The sequence below is a fragment of the Micropterus dolomieu genome, linkage group LG04, assembly GCF_021292245.1.
Source record: "Micropterus dolomieu isolate WLL.071019.BEF.003 ecotype Adirondacks linkage group LG04, ASM2129224v1, whole genome shotgun sequence".
Lineage (NCBI taxonomy): Eukaryota > Metazoa > Chordata > Actinopteri > Centrarchiformes > Centrarchidae > Micropterus > Micropterus dolomieu.
Window position 1 is genome coordinate 1,351,221 of NC_060153.1, and position 12,808 is coordinate 1,364,028.

General features: G+C 38.0%; 2 protein-coding genes across 2 annotated transcripts in view; both read right to left on the reverse strand.

Moving 5' to 3' along the window:
* Positions 1-3,361: 3,361 nt before the first annotated feature.
* Positions 3,362-5,247, reverse strand: LOC123969598 (kallikrein-6-like; the record flags this gene model as incomplete). The annotated part of the gene is made up of 5 exons (XM_046047153.1): positions 3,362-3,514; positions 3,636-3,793; positions 4,011-4,072; positions 4,636-4,830; positions 5,006-5,247. Coding segments are annotated over 5 exons (810 nt in total), but the record flags the coding sequence as incomplete, so codon positions are not given.
* Positions 5,248-6,582: 1,335 nt separating this feature from the next.
* The window catches only part of LOC123969116 (snake venom serine protease BthaTL-like), an 11,356-nt gene continuing 5,130 nt past the window's right edge, over positions 6,583-12,808 (reverse strand). Inside the window, exons 2-7 of the mRNA XM_046046217.1 lie at positions 10,281-10,411; positions 8,928-9,114; positions 8,509-8,700; positions 7,393-7,454; positions 6,903-7,060; positions 6,583-6,768 (exon numbers count right to left, since the gene is read on the reverse strand). Of these exons, the coding sequence (XP_045902173.1) occupies positions 6,583-6,768; positions 6,903-7,060; positions 7,393-7,454; positions 8,509-8,700; positions 8,928-9,114; positions 10,281-10,323 (828 nt within the window). The 5' untranslated portion in view covers positions 10,324-10,411. The remainder of the gene's footprint in view (positions 6,769-6,902; positions 7,061-7,392; positions 7,455-8,508; positions 8,701-8,927; positions 9,115-10,280; positions 10,412-12,808) is intronic.

Sequence of the window (12,808 nt, forward strand, 5' to 3'; positions counted from 1 at the left end):
TTCTCTGTTCTCTCTAAGACCTTACTTCCTTTAGAAATTACAAAATATTTCTAACAAACTCCTTGCAAGGCATTGCTAAACTTGAAATGCAATTTGACTATTCTACTATACATGTCAGAGGTCGCACGCCTCTGGAGCAACGATGGGTTAAGTGTCTTGCTCAGGGACACAATGGTGGATGTTTCACAGTGGGAATCGAACCCCAGGTTTAAGCAACAAAAGCCCTTCAGTGAAGGATAGGAAATGTTAACAAGTTGTGTCTCCTGTGTCAAGCCACACTGACATTTTTTAATATTTAACCAAGACCACAATCTGTTCTTAACCCTAACCAAGTGGTGATTGTTTTAAATAGTGAAACAAGAATTACATCAACAATGCATCTTCACATTCCTACTGCCACTAAATCTATCAGAGTTGAAAAAGGTTTGTGCAGAGGAAGTTCTCTGTTCTCTCTAAGACCTTACTTCCTTTAGAAATTACAAAATATTTCTAACAAACTCCTTGCAAGGCATTGCTAAACTTGAAATGCAATTTGACTATTCTACTATACATGTCAGAGGTCGCACGCCTCTGGAGCAACGATGGGTTAAGTGTCTTGCTCAGGGACACAATGGTGGATGTTTCACAGTGGGAATCGAACCCCAGGTTTAAGCAACAAAAGCCCTTCAGTGAAGGATAGGAAATGTTAACAAGTTGTGTCTCCTGTGTCAAGCCACACTGACATTTTTTAATATTTAACCAAGACCACAATCTGTTCTTAACCCTAACCAAGTGGTGATTGTTTTAAATAGTGAAACAAGAATTACATCAACAATGCATCTTCACATTCCTACTGCCACTAAATCTATCAGAGTTGAAAAAGGTTTGTGCAGAGGAAGTTCTCTGTTCTCTCTAAGACCTTACTTCCTTTAGAAATTACAAAATATTTCTAACAAACTCCTTGCAAGGCATTGCTAAACTTGAAATGCAATTTGACACTGAAAAATAAATTGGACATACAGTACAAAAATGTATGCTTTCCCCACCACCACTCATAGGGTGTGATCAAATAAATTAAGTCTTCACTGAGTATGCAAGGACTGTAACTAGGCAAAGGTTATGCAAGAAGAACTTACATGACAAACTAAGACATGGATAATGGACCTGTTAACAACCTCAAAAAGATAAACTCATTGAGACTTTAAGTGAACAGTACACACATAGAAAATATCACAAATGTAAAAGCCTACAGTCAAAATACACACAGTACAGCAAACTAAATGTCATACAGTAGGTGTGAATGGATAGCTTTTTTCAGAAACATGTCCCAGTGTTAAATCAATTTCTATTTCTTTCTACCCTTAAGCCTTTTTCAAAGGGTTAGCAATTTGTTAAACAGCAGCCAGTAAAAACGCTACTGGTCTACAGCCTTTTCAAACCAGATTATCCTTGACTTGATGATTACAGAGAACTTGCGCCTGACAGCTCAGATTAGGATCAATAGGGACACTCGACACTTGACAAGGCATTAATCTGTTCTGCAATAGGAGGCTTCCAAATAAAAGCTCAGTCAGGTTGAATACCTGAAAACTCAGAGCACAAAGACATGAGTTTTACAACATGATTTTCACAACACACTGCACGACAATCTTAAAAACTATGATCACCATAAAAAAAACTACAAGTGAGAGAAAGAGAAACAAAAAAATGACTTGTTTTGATTTCTGAATACATCTCTCTGACCTCAGTCTCAGCCTTGCTAAGCCGTCCCAAATGGCTCAGGTTGGTAAACCTTCTCCATGTGTCATAACCGGTGGAACTTATGGCTGAGTTCCAGCAGTTATTGCAAAGCATTGCAGCAATTAATATCCGTTACAGTAGTGTTTGACAGGTCAATATCTAGAAAAAAGAAAAAAAGGTCTAATAAGGTCTATCAACTTTACTTTCACTCCACATTTGTCATTTCATTTCATTTCACATTTCTCTTCCACCCCCTAGTTTGGAAACCACAGACTCAAAAAATGTAAATGAATGCAATATTCTTATATTCTATTCTACACACTAAGCCAAGATTTTCGACTTAGTAAATGGATGTACATAACCCAAGACATTACTTCTTAAATTAATAACTGCCATATATCACCATAACAATACAGGGGTTAAATTGGGTGGTTGGCTTTCAACAACGTTAAAACTGACATATGAAAGAATGTGAAACAATTTACATATATTAATCGCTTTGTATTGCCCATGTAAAGAACTCGGGATGTTTTTACAGCAAAATCCAAAGAATGTGATGTTTATGCATGCTCTTGAATGCTTTTTCTTCCACTTACGTACAGCAACAACAGTGCGCAACATTAGGTAACATTTAGAAATGGAGTCCACTAACATCAACAAATGACCGGCACCAACCACAACACACGGATTTCATTGAATGATTTGCAAATGGCAAGCTAGTGAGTATAATGATCCAAATAACATATAGGAACATTACAAATAGCACAGTTATTCTAAATATGACTGTAATTTATTTTGCAGCAATAACTGTCATTCCAGTGTTTGTTTACATGACTGAAAAAGAAAACACAATCAAAAAATGTTTTTGTGATGTGTAAAAAAAAAAAAAACACCAATGTAGAATTCAGGAGTTGCTTGATTTCAAGAGACTGAAATGTGATGATGCTAATAAACATGATTTCTCCTTGGCATTTTATTTAAATGTAAATGCTCTGTACAGCGCCTTTCTAGTCTTTTTGACCACTCAAAGCACTTTTACACTACATCTGCATTCACCAGTCACACGCATTCATACACTGAGCCTAAGTGCTCAAACGGAAACTAACATTCACACTCATCCATACACTTGCCAGGGGAAAATCGGGGTTCAGTATCTTGCCCAAGGACACTTCGACACGCAACCAGGGGGAGCCAGGGATCGAACCGCCGACCTTCCGATTAACAGCCAACCCGCTCCACCCGCTCCTCCTGAGCCACAGCCGCCCCAGTAATCACAGCCATGCTTTAACATTAAAAGTTAAGCAAAAAATGTATTATTTAATCTGCATAGTAAAAATCCCAGGATTTGGATGTACAGGATTATTCACATGTCTTACCATTTACAGCAGTGAGCAGGGCTTCTTCTTCGTCATTATTTTTTTACATTATGTTATTGGCAAGTTATTATGTACCGCCGTTTAACACAAATGGACTTTAACAGAACCATGATGCGTCAGTCACACAATGTTTTTTTATTTATTTTTTTATCGTATACAAGATTGACCATCTTTAATAAAAACAGAAAGCACACAAAGTTTCTCAACGAACTGAACTCTTTTAATTATGAAAGACTTAACCACAGCATACTGGAGACATCTTTTTCTCAGGTAATAGTTTTACTGATCCATGTAGCGTATTTTGGATTGCAGAGGTCCATGAATGCACTTGCTGTTCTACATACATTGTAAGGATCTCCAAGAAAAGAAATAACACCATAAATCTTGTCTTTGTACACCACTCCTCCACCAGAATCTCCCTGTGAGAGAGAAATATATTTTGTTTGTTTACCCTTATTGAAAGACTTCTATCTATCTTAAAATAGTCAAAACTTGAATCACAAAAGAGGAAAGTATTTATTAGAGGCCATGCAAACCCACATAGCATATATCCACTCCAGGTGTTTGGCCACAGAACCATTTTTGAGACACCTTGACTTCGTAGACCTTTCTGAAATTTTTTTTTAAAGTAGCTTTGAGGTTATCACATCTGACAATCGTAATGTCTGCACAGTGGAGATCAGGGGATTTACTGGGTCCTGGAAAAAAAGAACAAGATGTAAACACGAAATATTGTTTGAAGAATTTAAACTAAAAATATATATTTTTAGAATAAGCAAAATATTCTTTTAATATATTTAATTGCATGCAGAACTGCAGCAGAATATAAATGAAACTGTCTAAGCCCATAGGCAAATGTATGTTTATTCAAATATATTTCAAAATAGATCATTAAATGATCAAAAATCATCTCACTCCTTTCATCATTAGGACCTCCAGTAGTGGCTGCGTGACCTGCGATCTTAACTTTTTCCCCCCTGAAAAATAAGAAGAAACCAATAATGCCTTAAAAAACACTTACCCCATGCCTATCCCCATCTGCAATCTCCACACACACAGCGCATGCTGTGGATTCACAAAGTAACATGAAGAGTGCTGTAGTCATAAACATTCTGCTTTTTGGTGTGCTTTTGTCTTGTCATTAGCCTTCACCACATCTAGACCCATATAAGACTGACTAAATAAAGGTATCTCTAGGTGACACCAACTGCCAGAGATTTGTTGGAACTACAGAAACATGTGCAGTTGTAAAGTGTCCTAGTGTTAAAGAGTGGAGCTTCTTCCAGAACTAAATCTGAACTTGGTAAAGCTACTTTTGGCTGCTAAATTGCTCAGATCTGGAACAAACCTTCAGAAACTGTGAGACTTCAAGGGCCATAAACTGTTAGCTATCGTTAGATGATAGATGCATCTTTCCAAAAATCTAAACATAATAAACATTTTGAATCGAACACAGAATGCAGTGTTCCACATACTTGTCAAAACGAACAACTGACAAGCACCTCTATATTTTTTTAGATGGGGAAAAATCACAACTCACATTTTAGGTCGACATTCACAATCAGGAAGAGCTATAGGTTGAATTTCAGGGGGGCTAGGTAACTGCAGTAACATGATATCATGGGAACTGGTGTTGTTGTTGCTGTCTTTATCTGTATAGATCACAGGTTCTGCCGTGATTTTTACTTCTTGCACTGGACCCCCTGGATGCACACTTAAATCTGCAAACATAGTCCTACACATTGGATATATTAAAAAACAGTAAAACACATTCACTTTTAGTACTGCGGGTTAGAAATTTTTTTTCAAAAACACAAAAAACATGCACAATTATGTACCCTTAATTAGCCTCTATGTATTTATAGTGCGAAGATTTTACAGTATTTTAAGAAATGCTGTCAATTTCTTACCTTCCTGGCTTCAAACAGTGAGCTGCAGTCAAAATCCAGCGGCCACTGATCAGTGAGCCACCACACAGGTTTGAAGATCCATCTGCTGCAACTCCTCTCAGTTTCACATGGTACATAAGCTCACATGGTTGACCATGAATAATTCTCTTCTGCAGATCCACCTCTGTGGTCACTGTGACACCTGAATGAGAAAATCCTCCACCAGGTGAGTTGGGGGTAAAACAGTGTCCGTTTGCACTAAGTCATCTTATCTGTTCTCAGTTAGAATAGAAGAAAATGAGATTCCCCAGTAAGAAATTGTAGAAATAGGGTATAGCAGGTATAGCTTGTATTTCAATTTGTCTCATTATCACTGAATAAAAGGCTTCTGCTGTACAATTGCTGTGTGTATGTTCTTTCATTTACTACAACAGAGAGAGGGCGCTATGGAGCCTTTAAGTACAACTATAAATCTATCTTAAGGGTGCCCTGTGGACCCATACCTAAAAATGTTGTTCCGTTGCACTCACCACAAACAAACACAAACACTTGACAGGGTACCTTTAAGGTGTGATGCAATTTAAACCAATGAAGTAACTTTCAAGATAACCTCCCAAACAAACAAATGCACACATTGCTAGCACCAGGGACAGGGAGAGTGAGAGGCACGACAACAAGTGTATGTAATGGATTAGCTAGACATATAATTTCAAAATACATGATACTCAAAAATATTAAGGTATAGTGTGAACTACAAAGTAGATAGGTTTTTTTAACACTCACCGACCCACAGAAAAAGGAGAAGCACTGGACGAGCCATCGCTGTCATTCACCCTCTGATAACAGCAGCAGCTATCCAACTACCTCATAAAGGCTTATCAACTCAACCCCATTGGCTGCAAAGCTCTAACACATTTATGCAAAGTTTAGATCTTTTGTCAACATTTTCTTCCCTCGTAAAGAGATAGCAGGGAAATTACAATGAAATTAAATTAGAGGCACTTATTGTCCTGAGAGCTCACTGACTTGAATCACATATTCTTTTCTCTCTGTACATTATTTGGATGACTTACTAGATGGCTTTTACAAAATATGTGCTGAAATGTTAATTCTTAGGAATTACTTTCATATTGTTCAGTACCAACGTACTTCATGTACAGGAAATCATCAACTGATAAGTGGTTCATGGATAAGACAACAAATGGGCATGTTGTTTTGAATAATCCAATTGGACATACTGTCACACCCAGAGATCTGTGCTAACAAAACCAGTCCCTAATAGACCAAAGTACTACTTAATTTGGACTCTGAGTCAATTCCTTTAAAACAAAGTGGACCCATGAAACAAACTTTACTCCAGCTCTTCCCTCTTTGTGGGATGTCTACCTGCAAGCCAACACCTCACTAGAAAAGGTGCATGTTTTTATTTCTTCTTTAGCACTATGCAATGGTTTTCACCTTCATACCCAAATCATTTCGACAAACACTGTTTTCTATTTCTGTGAAAACATAACAGTATAAAATCACAAGGAAATCACTTATGGTTTCTTGTAGAGCTGAAATCTCATTGTTTATTATACAAGTCGACCTGTTTCCAGTTAGCCACAAAATAGACCACACCCTCTCTGTGATATTTCAGCAGTATCTTTGATCCATTGCATGTATTGTTGATTGCAGATGTCCACAAATGCAGCTGGTTGAGTACATATATTGTCTATATCACCAGTGAAAGACATGACACCGTAGATTTTGTTCTGATATACCACTCCTCCACCAGAGTCACCCTGTAAGAGAGAAGTATACTTTATATTTCTTGTAATATAATTCTACTTCATTATTAAAATCTTGATTAATCTTGATGATCAAAACTTTTAATGACTGTACAGACGATTTAAGTTTTGAAGCCATGGGAACTCACAGAACACACATCCACTCCAGGACTCTGGCCACAGAACCAGTGTTGATACACCACTTTTCTGTAGAAAAAGCGGTTTGTGTTTTTCAAATGGTTTCTGAGTCCCTGACAGTCGACAATGTCAATGTCTACACATTGGAGAGTAGTTGATTCACCAGGCGCTAAAGGAAAAGAAAAACATTTTCATTATATTATATTATTTAATATGCATACTCTGGTTTAAACTGTAGGATCAATTCACAAAACGTTACAAATGGAATTTATCATTATTATTAAGAATTAAACCTCTTAGCATAAGTGCAATAATCTTCCTTATTTAAAGATTTTAAATATTTTCCAAAGAGCTGTAAAATATGCTGATCTGCACCTGAAGATAAATAACAAAACAGTTTTAAGATATTTTTACAAAATTTGCCGTGCTATCATTAAACAAAATAATACACTTTATGAAGATAGGTCATTACACTTATCAAGTTATGAAAAATAGTCTCACTTCTTTCCTTATTAGGGCCTCCAGTAGTGGCAGCGTGACCTGCAATATTAACTTTCCCCCCCCTGAAAAACAGCAAAAATAATAAGAAATCATTTTATAATGACATAAAAACAGTGGCCCCATGCCTAGCCCCTGTGATCTCAACACACAGCACATGCTATGGATTCACAGTAACATGGAGAGTCTTGTGGTCACAAGACTGTTGTACTTTTTGGAGTGAAATTATGCAGCAATCAATGGGCACATAAACTCAACATCCACCCCATTAGCCACCCACCAATTGCACAAGTCGCATCCCAGCCCCTAGGATGGCAAGTTGATTCAAAGTATGCAGTTTACAGTGGGTAAAACTAAAAGAAAAAAAAGTAAAGAATAAAATTATAATGATCAAGGAAAATTATATTTCAAAAGCTCATAAAGGAACAAAGGATGACGGAAATTAAGTTGTTGTGAGATGCGTGTTAAAACATTATAGCAACTGAACATCTAATCCATCTACAAAGTCTAAAAAGGGCTTCCATGTAAAGTAGATTTCCTAGATTCCTTTCATGGTGCATCTGATCTTTTCTACCTTCAGTGACTGCATGAACCTTTCAAACTCTATGTGCAAAAACAGGAGGGGAATCTTCCACTTTAACAGTATTAATCTGGGGCAATTTTGGTCAGGACCAGATATATGGAAAAATATCTTGTTTGCATCTTTTACATTTTAAATTTAGTTCTGGATAGATTTTTGACAGTCTCACTTTAGAGTCATGTAGGTGGTGGACCACTTTAAACTGGATTACACAATACCTTGTATGAAGAGGAATGTATCCTTTAGATTACCTGATTTTAAGAGGTGCGAGAGGTACCTTTCCAACTGTATTAATTGTATTATAAAGTTTACTAATGTACTCTTTACTGACAGGGTTAAAAAAAAATTTGGTGTGCTTTTGTCTTATATAGTTAGATATACCTTAATTAATTAATTAAGACAGGCCTTTTTTTCTGGGGCAGCCAGCTTTAACCTCAGAATGTGACTGCAATATATATTTAGCCATTAAGTGCATATTTAAAATATATATAAAAACAACATATAAAAAACCCAACTCTTTCAGTTATTTAAAAACTCACAATTTAGGACGATGTTGACAGTTGGGAAGAGCTATAGGTCGAATCTGAGTGGGCCTAGGTAGTCTCAGTAGCATGATGTCATGGGACCGGAGGTTGTTGTTGCTGTCTTTATCTGTATAGATCTCAGGTGGTGCTGTGATTTGCACTTGTTGTCCTGGACCTGGATGCACACCTAAAACTGCATACATAGTCCTAAAAGTAAGTACAGATTAATATTAGTAAATTGAAAACATCTACTTCTACAGTACATAGTAAATCAGCACAATGTAATTAATTTTTTCTTTTTATGTTTCTAGAACCACAGATCAATCACTCAATGAATCTATTTGTCCAGTATATAAATAACTCTTTGATTGACTGGTTAAACAATGTCGAAACACATGGTCTGAATTTATGAATGAGAAACATGTTTTTCTCACCATCCCGCCTCCCAGCAGTGAGCTGCTGTCAGAATCCACTGGTCAGTGATCAGAGAGCCACCACAGAAGAAGCCATTGTTACCATCACTTACTATTAATTTCACGTGATACAGACGATCATTTGGTTGACACAGTTGACCGCCAATGATTCTCTTCTGCAGATCCAGCACTGTGCTCCCTGTGACACCTGAAACAGAAAGGTGACTATGAGTTAGAAAAGGGGTTGTTGTACTCATCAGAAAGCAACATATTTACTAAAAACCCACACAGGTGAGTGTCCATCCATCCATCTATCCATTCGTGTTGAAGAAGTTACTAATAATTTGTAGTTACTTATCCATCCATCCTTCATCATCTGCTTATCCGAGTTGGGTCGCGGGGGTAGTTACTTATACTAATTTAAAATAATTACATGACTTTATTGTTACTTAATGACAAAATTAATCAATTTCAAAGGCGGAGTGGGGGTGGGGGGCTTCTGTGGTTCCAGCCCTGGATGTGTCCAAATTTTCTGCTGAGTAAATGTTCTTTGTCTAATATTCAATTCAGAATAATAAAAACCACGTTTACTTGGCACTGTTGGGCATCCTTGATTTGCTAATGGGGCAGCCCAGATTATTATGACATGGATTAAGATGTAGCAGCCAACTTAATATTTATACTGTGAACTCTACTCCAATGTAGTATAACAAAAATAGGTTTGGAGATTAGTAATAGTGGGAATGCTGTTTATGTTATGTAACTTAAAAATAGTAACATCAGACTAGTTTTGCCTCTTTTAAGGTGGCAGGAGTAAAATTGAGTTATCCCTAACATTATGAAGTTTTATAAACTAGATTCGGGAACCAAGACCACGCCTTGAACTCACCCAATTTCCGCATTCGAAGTACTTAAGCACACCTTTTCCATTCACCTCCCCTTGACTCAGCTTTCTCATCCCTCCCACCCAAACCGTCGTCTGCTGATGAAGAGACGGCTCCCCCGCCCAGAGTCTCGACTCCGCCAGTCCCCACACACCTTCACGCCTGCAGACACCAGTCTGCTCTTCATCCCCACATCCATCCGACTCCTCTTCCTCATCCCTCACCAGTCTTCCCCTCAACCCTTCATCCATCACACCTCAACCCCTACCCCTCATCCCTCGACCCTCTCCCCCATCCCTGCATCCCTCAGCCCACCCTCCGGGCACTTGATCCGTTCTCTCCATAGGATCCCATCATAAGCAATAAACTATTTTAAATCTACATCTTCGCAGGCGTGGTCTTTGTTAGTGAATGCTGTTTAATGAAACCAGAAAGATAAAAGAACTGTTAAAAAGGTAAGCTAAAATGTACACAATGGATTAGTACTCACCAACCCACATAAAGAGAAGCATCAGACGAGTCATCTTTGTCATTCACCCTCCAATGACTGGCCTCAAGTGACAACAGCCTTTTTAAATGTGCCCTGTCCTTCGAGCCGCCAGTCACCCTATGAAAGCTTATCTACACAACCCAGCTGGCATCAAAAACATTTATGCAAATGTATGATACATATCAAATGAGAATGACACTGGAATTTTAGATGAAACAACACACAGCTTATTAGGCTACGTTCAGACTGCAGGCCTTAATGCTCAATTCCGATTATTTCCCAGATCCGATTTTTTTTTGTTTGACAGTTCACATTGTTGTTTAAATGTGGCCCATATCAAACTCCAGTGTGAACTGTCCGCGGCCTGAAAGTGACCCACATGCGCAGAAGAATAACACAACGTCACAGGCAGCAGCACGCTGTTGCAGGCTACAGAAGTAAACAAGGAGCAACAAAGCTCCGGTTAACTTGCGCGATACATTGCATACATTTGCATATGTTGCAAACTATCTTCTGTGTCATTCTACTTGTCCCTGCTGAGTGTTGAAGGGCTTATATGCACTGTAGGTTGATGCACTGCAACAATAGAATTTAATTCATAATTCCTTTAGAACACAGTAAATATTTGCATGAGACCACAATGCATGATGAATGTCTCCACATGTAACTACATGCATGATTTCAATTAGTTCAACATAGTGAGCGGATACAGATTTTGAATTTATTTATAAAAAGGTACTTGTATTGCATTGGTCATCTGCGTCAGCCTGAGTTTAGCTATCAACAAACAATTTTGTTGAATATTATTGTATAAAGATACAGACCACATAGTTGAGCTACTATGAGCAACTCTGTGCATCCATATGTCAGCTAAAAAGCAGAAGGTGTCACTCATCTCTATTACAGGATGGAAATTTAGAGTTTTCCCAAACAGATAAAAATGTTGCGTCCTTTAATTTTTTCAACTGGCCAAAATGGCAAGCATTTCACTACTACTACATTTGGGTAATATACAATAGCGTTGTTTTGAGTTAAAGTTCAGTCAGTGGCTAACTCTCTGCTCATAAACTCAAAGCATAACGTTACAATGTCAGTCTTCTGCCTGCCAAGAAAGCTTTCTGATGGTCATGCAGTGACCACGTGCAGTAATACATAGCTCCTGTCATGCAAATGTTGTGACCGAGAATTATAGGCTAGTTAACATTATGTAAGTTAACTGCTAGCTAATATCCACAACACGCACCTAAAGTAACTTAAGAAAGCGTTGATAGGAAAGTTGCTCAGAGTTACTGTTCCATAACCATAAAGGTATGTGAGAGGTCCAGAGATTATGGCTTGTATGGCCCCTCATACTGACCTACACTGTACATTTACTGCCAGACTGACAACAGACACGCTCGCTTTTTCCGTCACTTTCTGCCGCTCGCTCTCTCCCATCCCCTCACTCGCTACTCCTTTAAAGGACACTGCACTCCTTTAAAGACCTGAGATTAACTCCGCTGCTCTTATAACAGCAGTTGTCACGTAACTTAGATGTCCCTTGATGAATGAGGAGAGGCTAGCAGGCGTGTGCTGCTGTGCTCGCACGGTGTGGGGGTGAAAGTCAGTAGTTCCGCATTGATATCAAATAATTGAGTGAAATTTTAGTAGCAGCGGTCATTATTCAGCAGTGGTGATGCACCGAATATAGGGGAACCATGTCTCTGTAATGTTGACGTCAACATTACCTTATCAATTAACATTTAGATAATCAATGTTTAAAATCTGTGAATCAAAAAAATAAATAAATCCAGCTTTAATAGTTGGGCATATTTACAGTACAAACCTTGTCAGTGAACTATGAGGACAAAAAAACTACAAAAAACAAAATAATCATTCAATAATCGTAACTGAGGTAAAATGTTGAATTAATCGTGATTTTGATTTTAGGTGAAATTGTCCAGCCCTACTTTTGAGCAACATATGTCTTTTCAAAGGGCCAAGAGTCACAATGTGTGAATAATGATAGTTTTAACCATCATTTCCTTGGAATATAACCTGGTTCAGCAGCTGGACTTCACCAATATCATCATAGATCTTGCTTCAATGAAGAGCAGGAAACAAGGTGACGAGGGAGAGGGACAGATTGACACATGGATAGAAATAACTCTTGGAACTTATCCCACCAGTGCCTTACATGTTTTAACTTTTGGTAAATGTATGAACAAATCTTAAAACTGAATGTTTACACTGATCTACTGAGTAACCACTGTCAACGATTTAATCAATATCTTTTAGCTCAATGGGAGGTGTCAGAAGGGCAAGACTGAGTTGACTGTGTTGTGGCTTCACAAATGCTTTGCTGCATACCTCGGTTGTAACGAGTGGTTATTTCAGTCAAAGTTGCTCTTCTATCAGCTTGAATCAGTCGGCCCATTCTCCTCTGACCTCTAGCATCAACAAGGCATTTTCGCCCACAGGACTGCCGCATACTGGATGTTTTTCCCTTTTCACACCATTCTTTGTAAACCCTAGAAATGGTTGTGCGT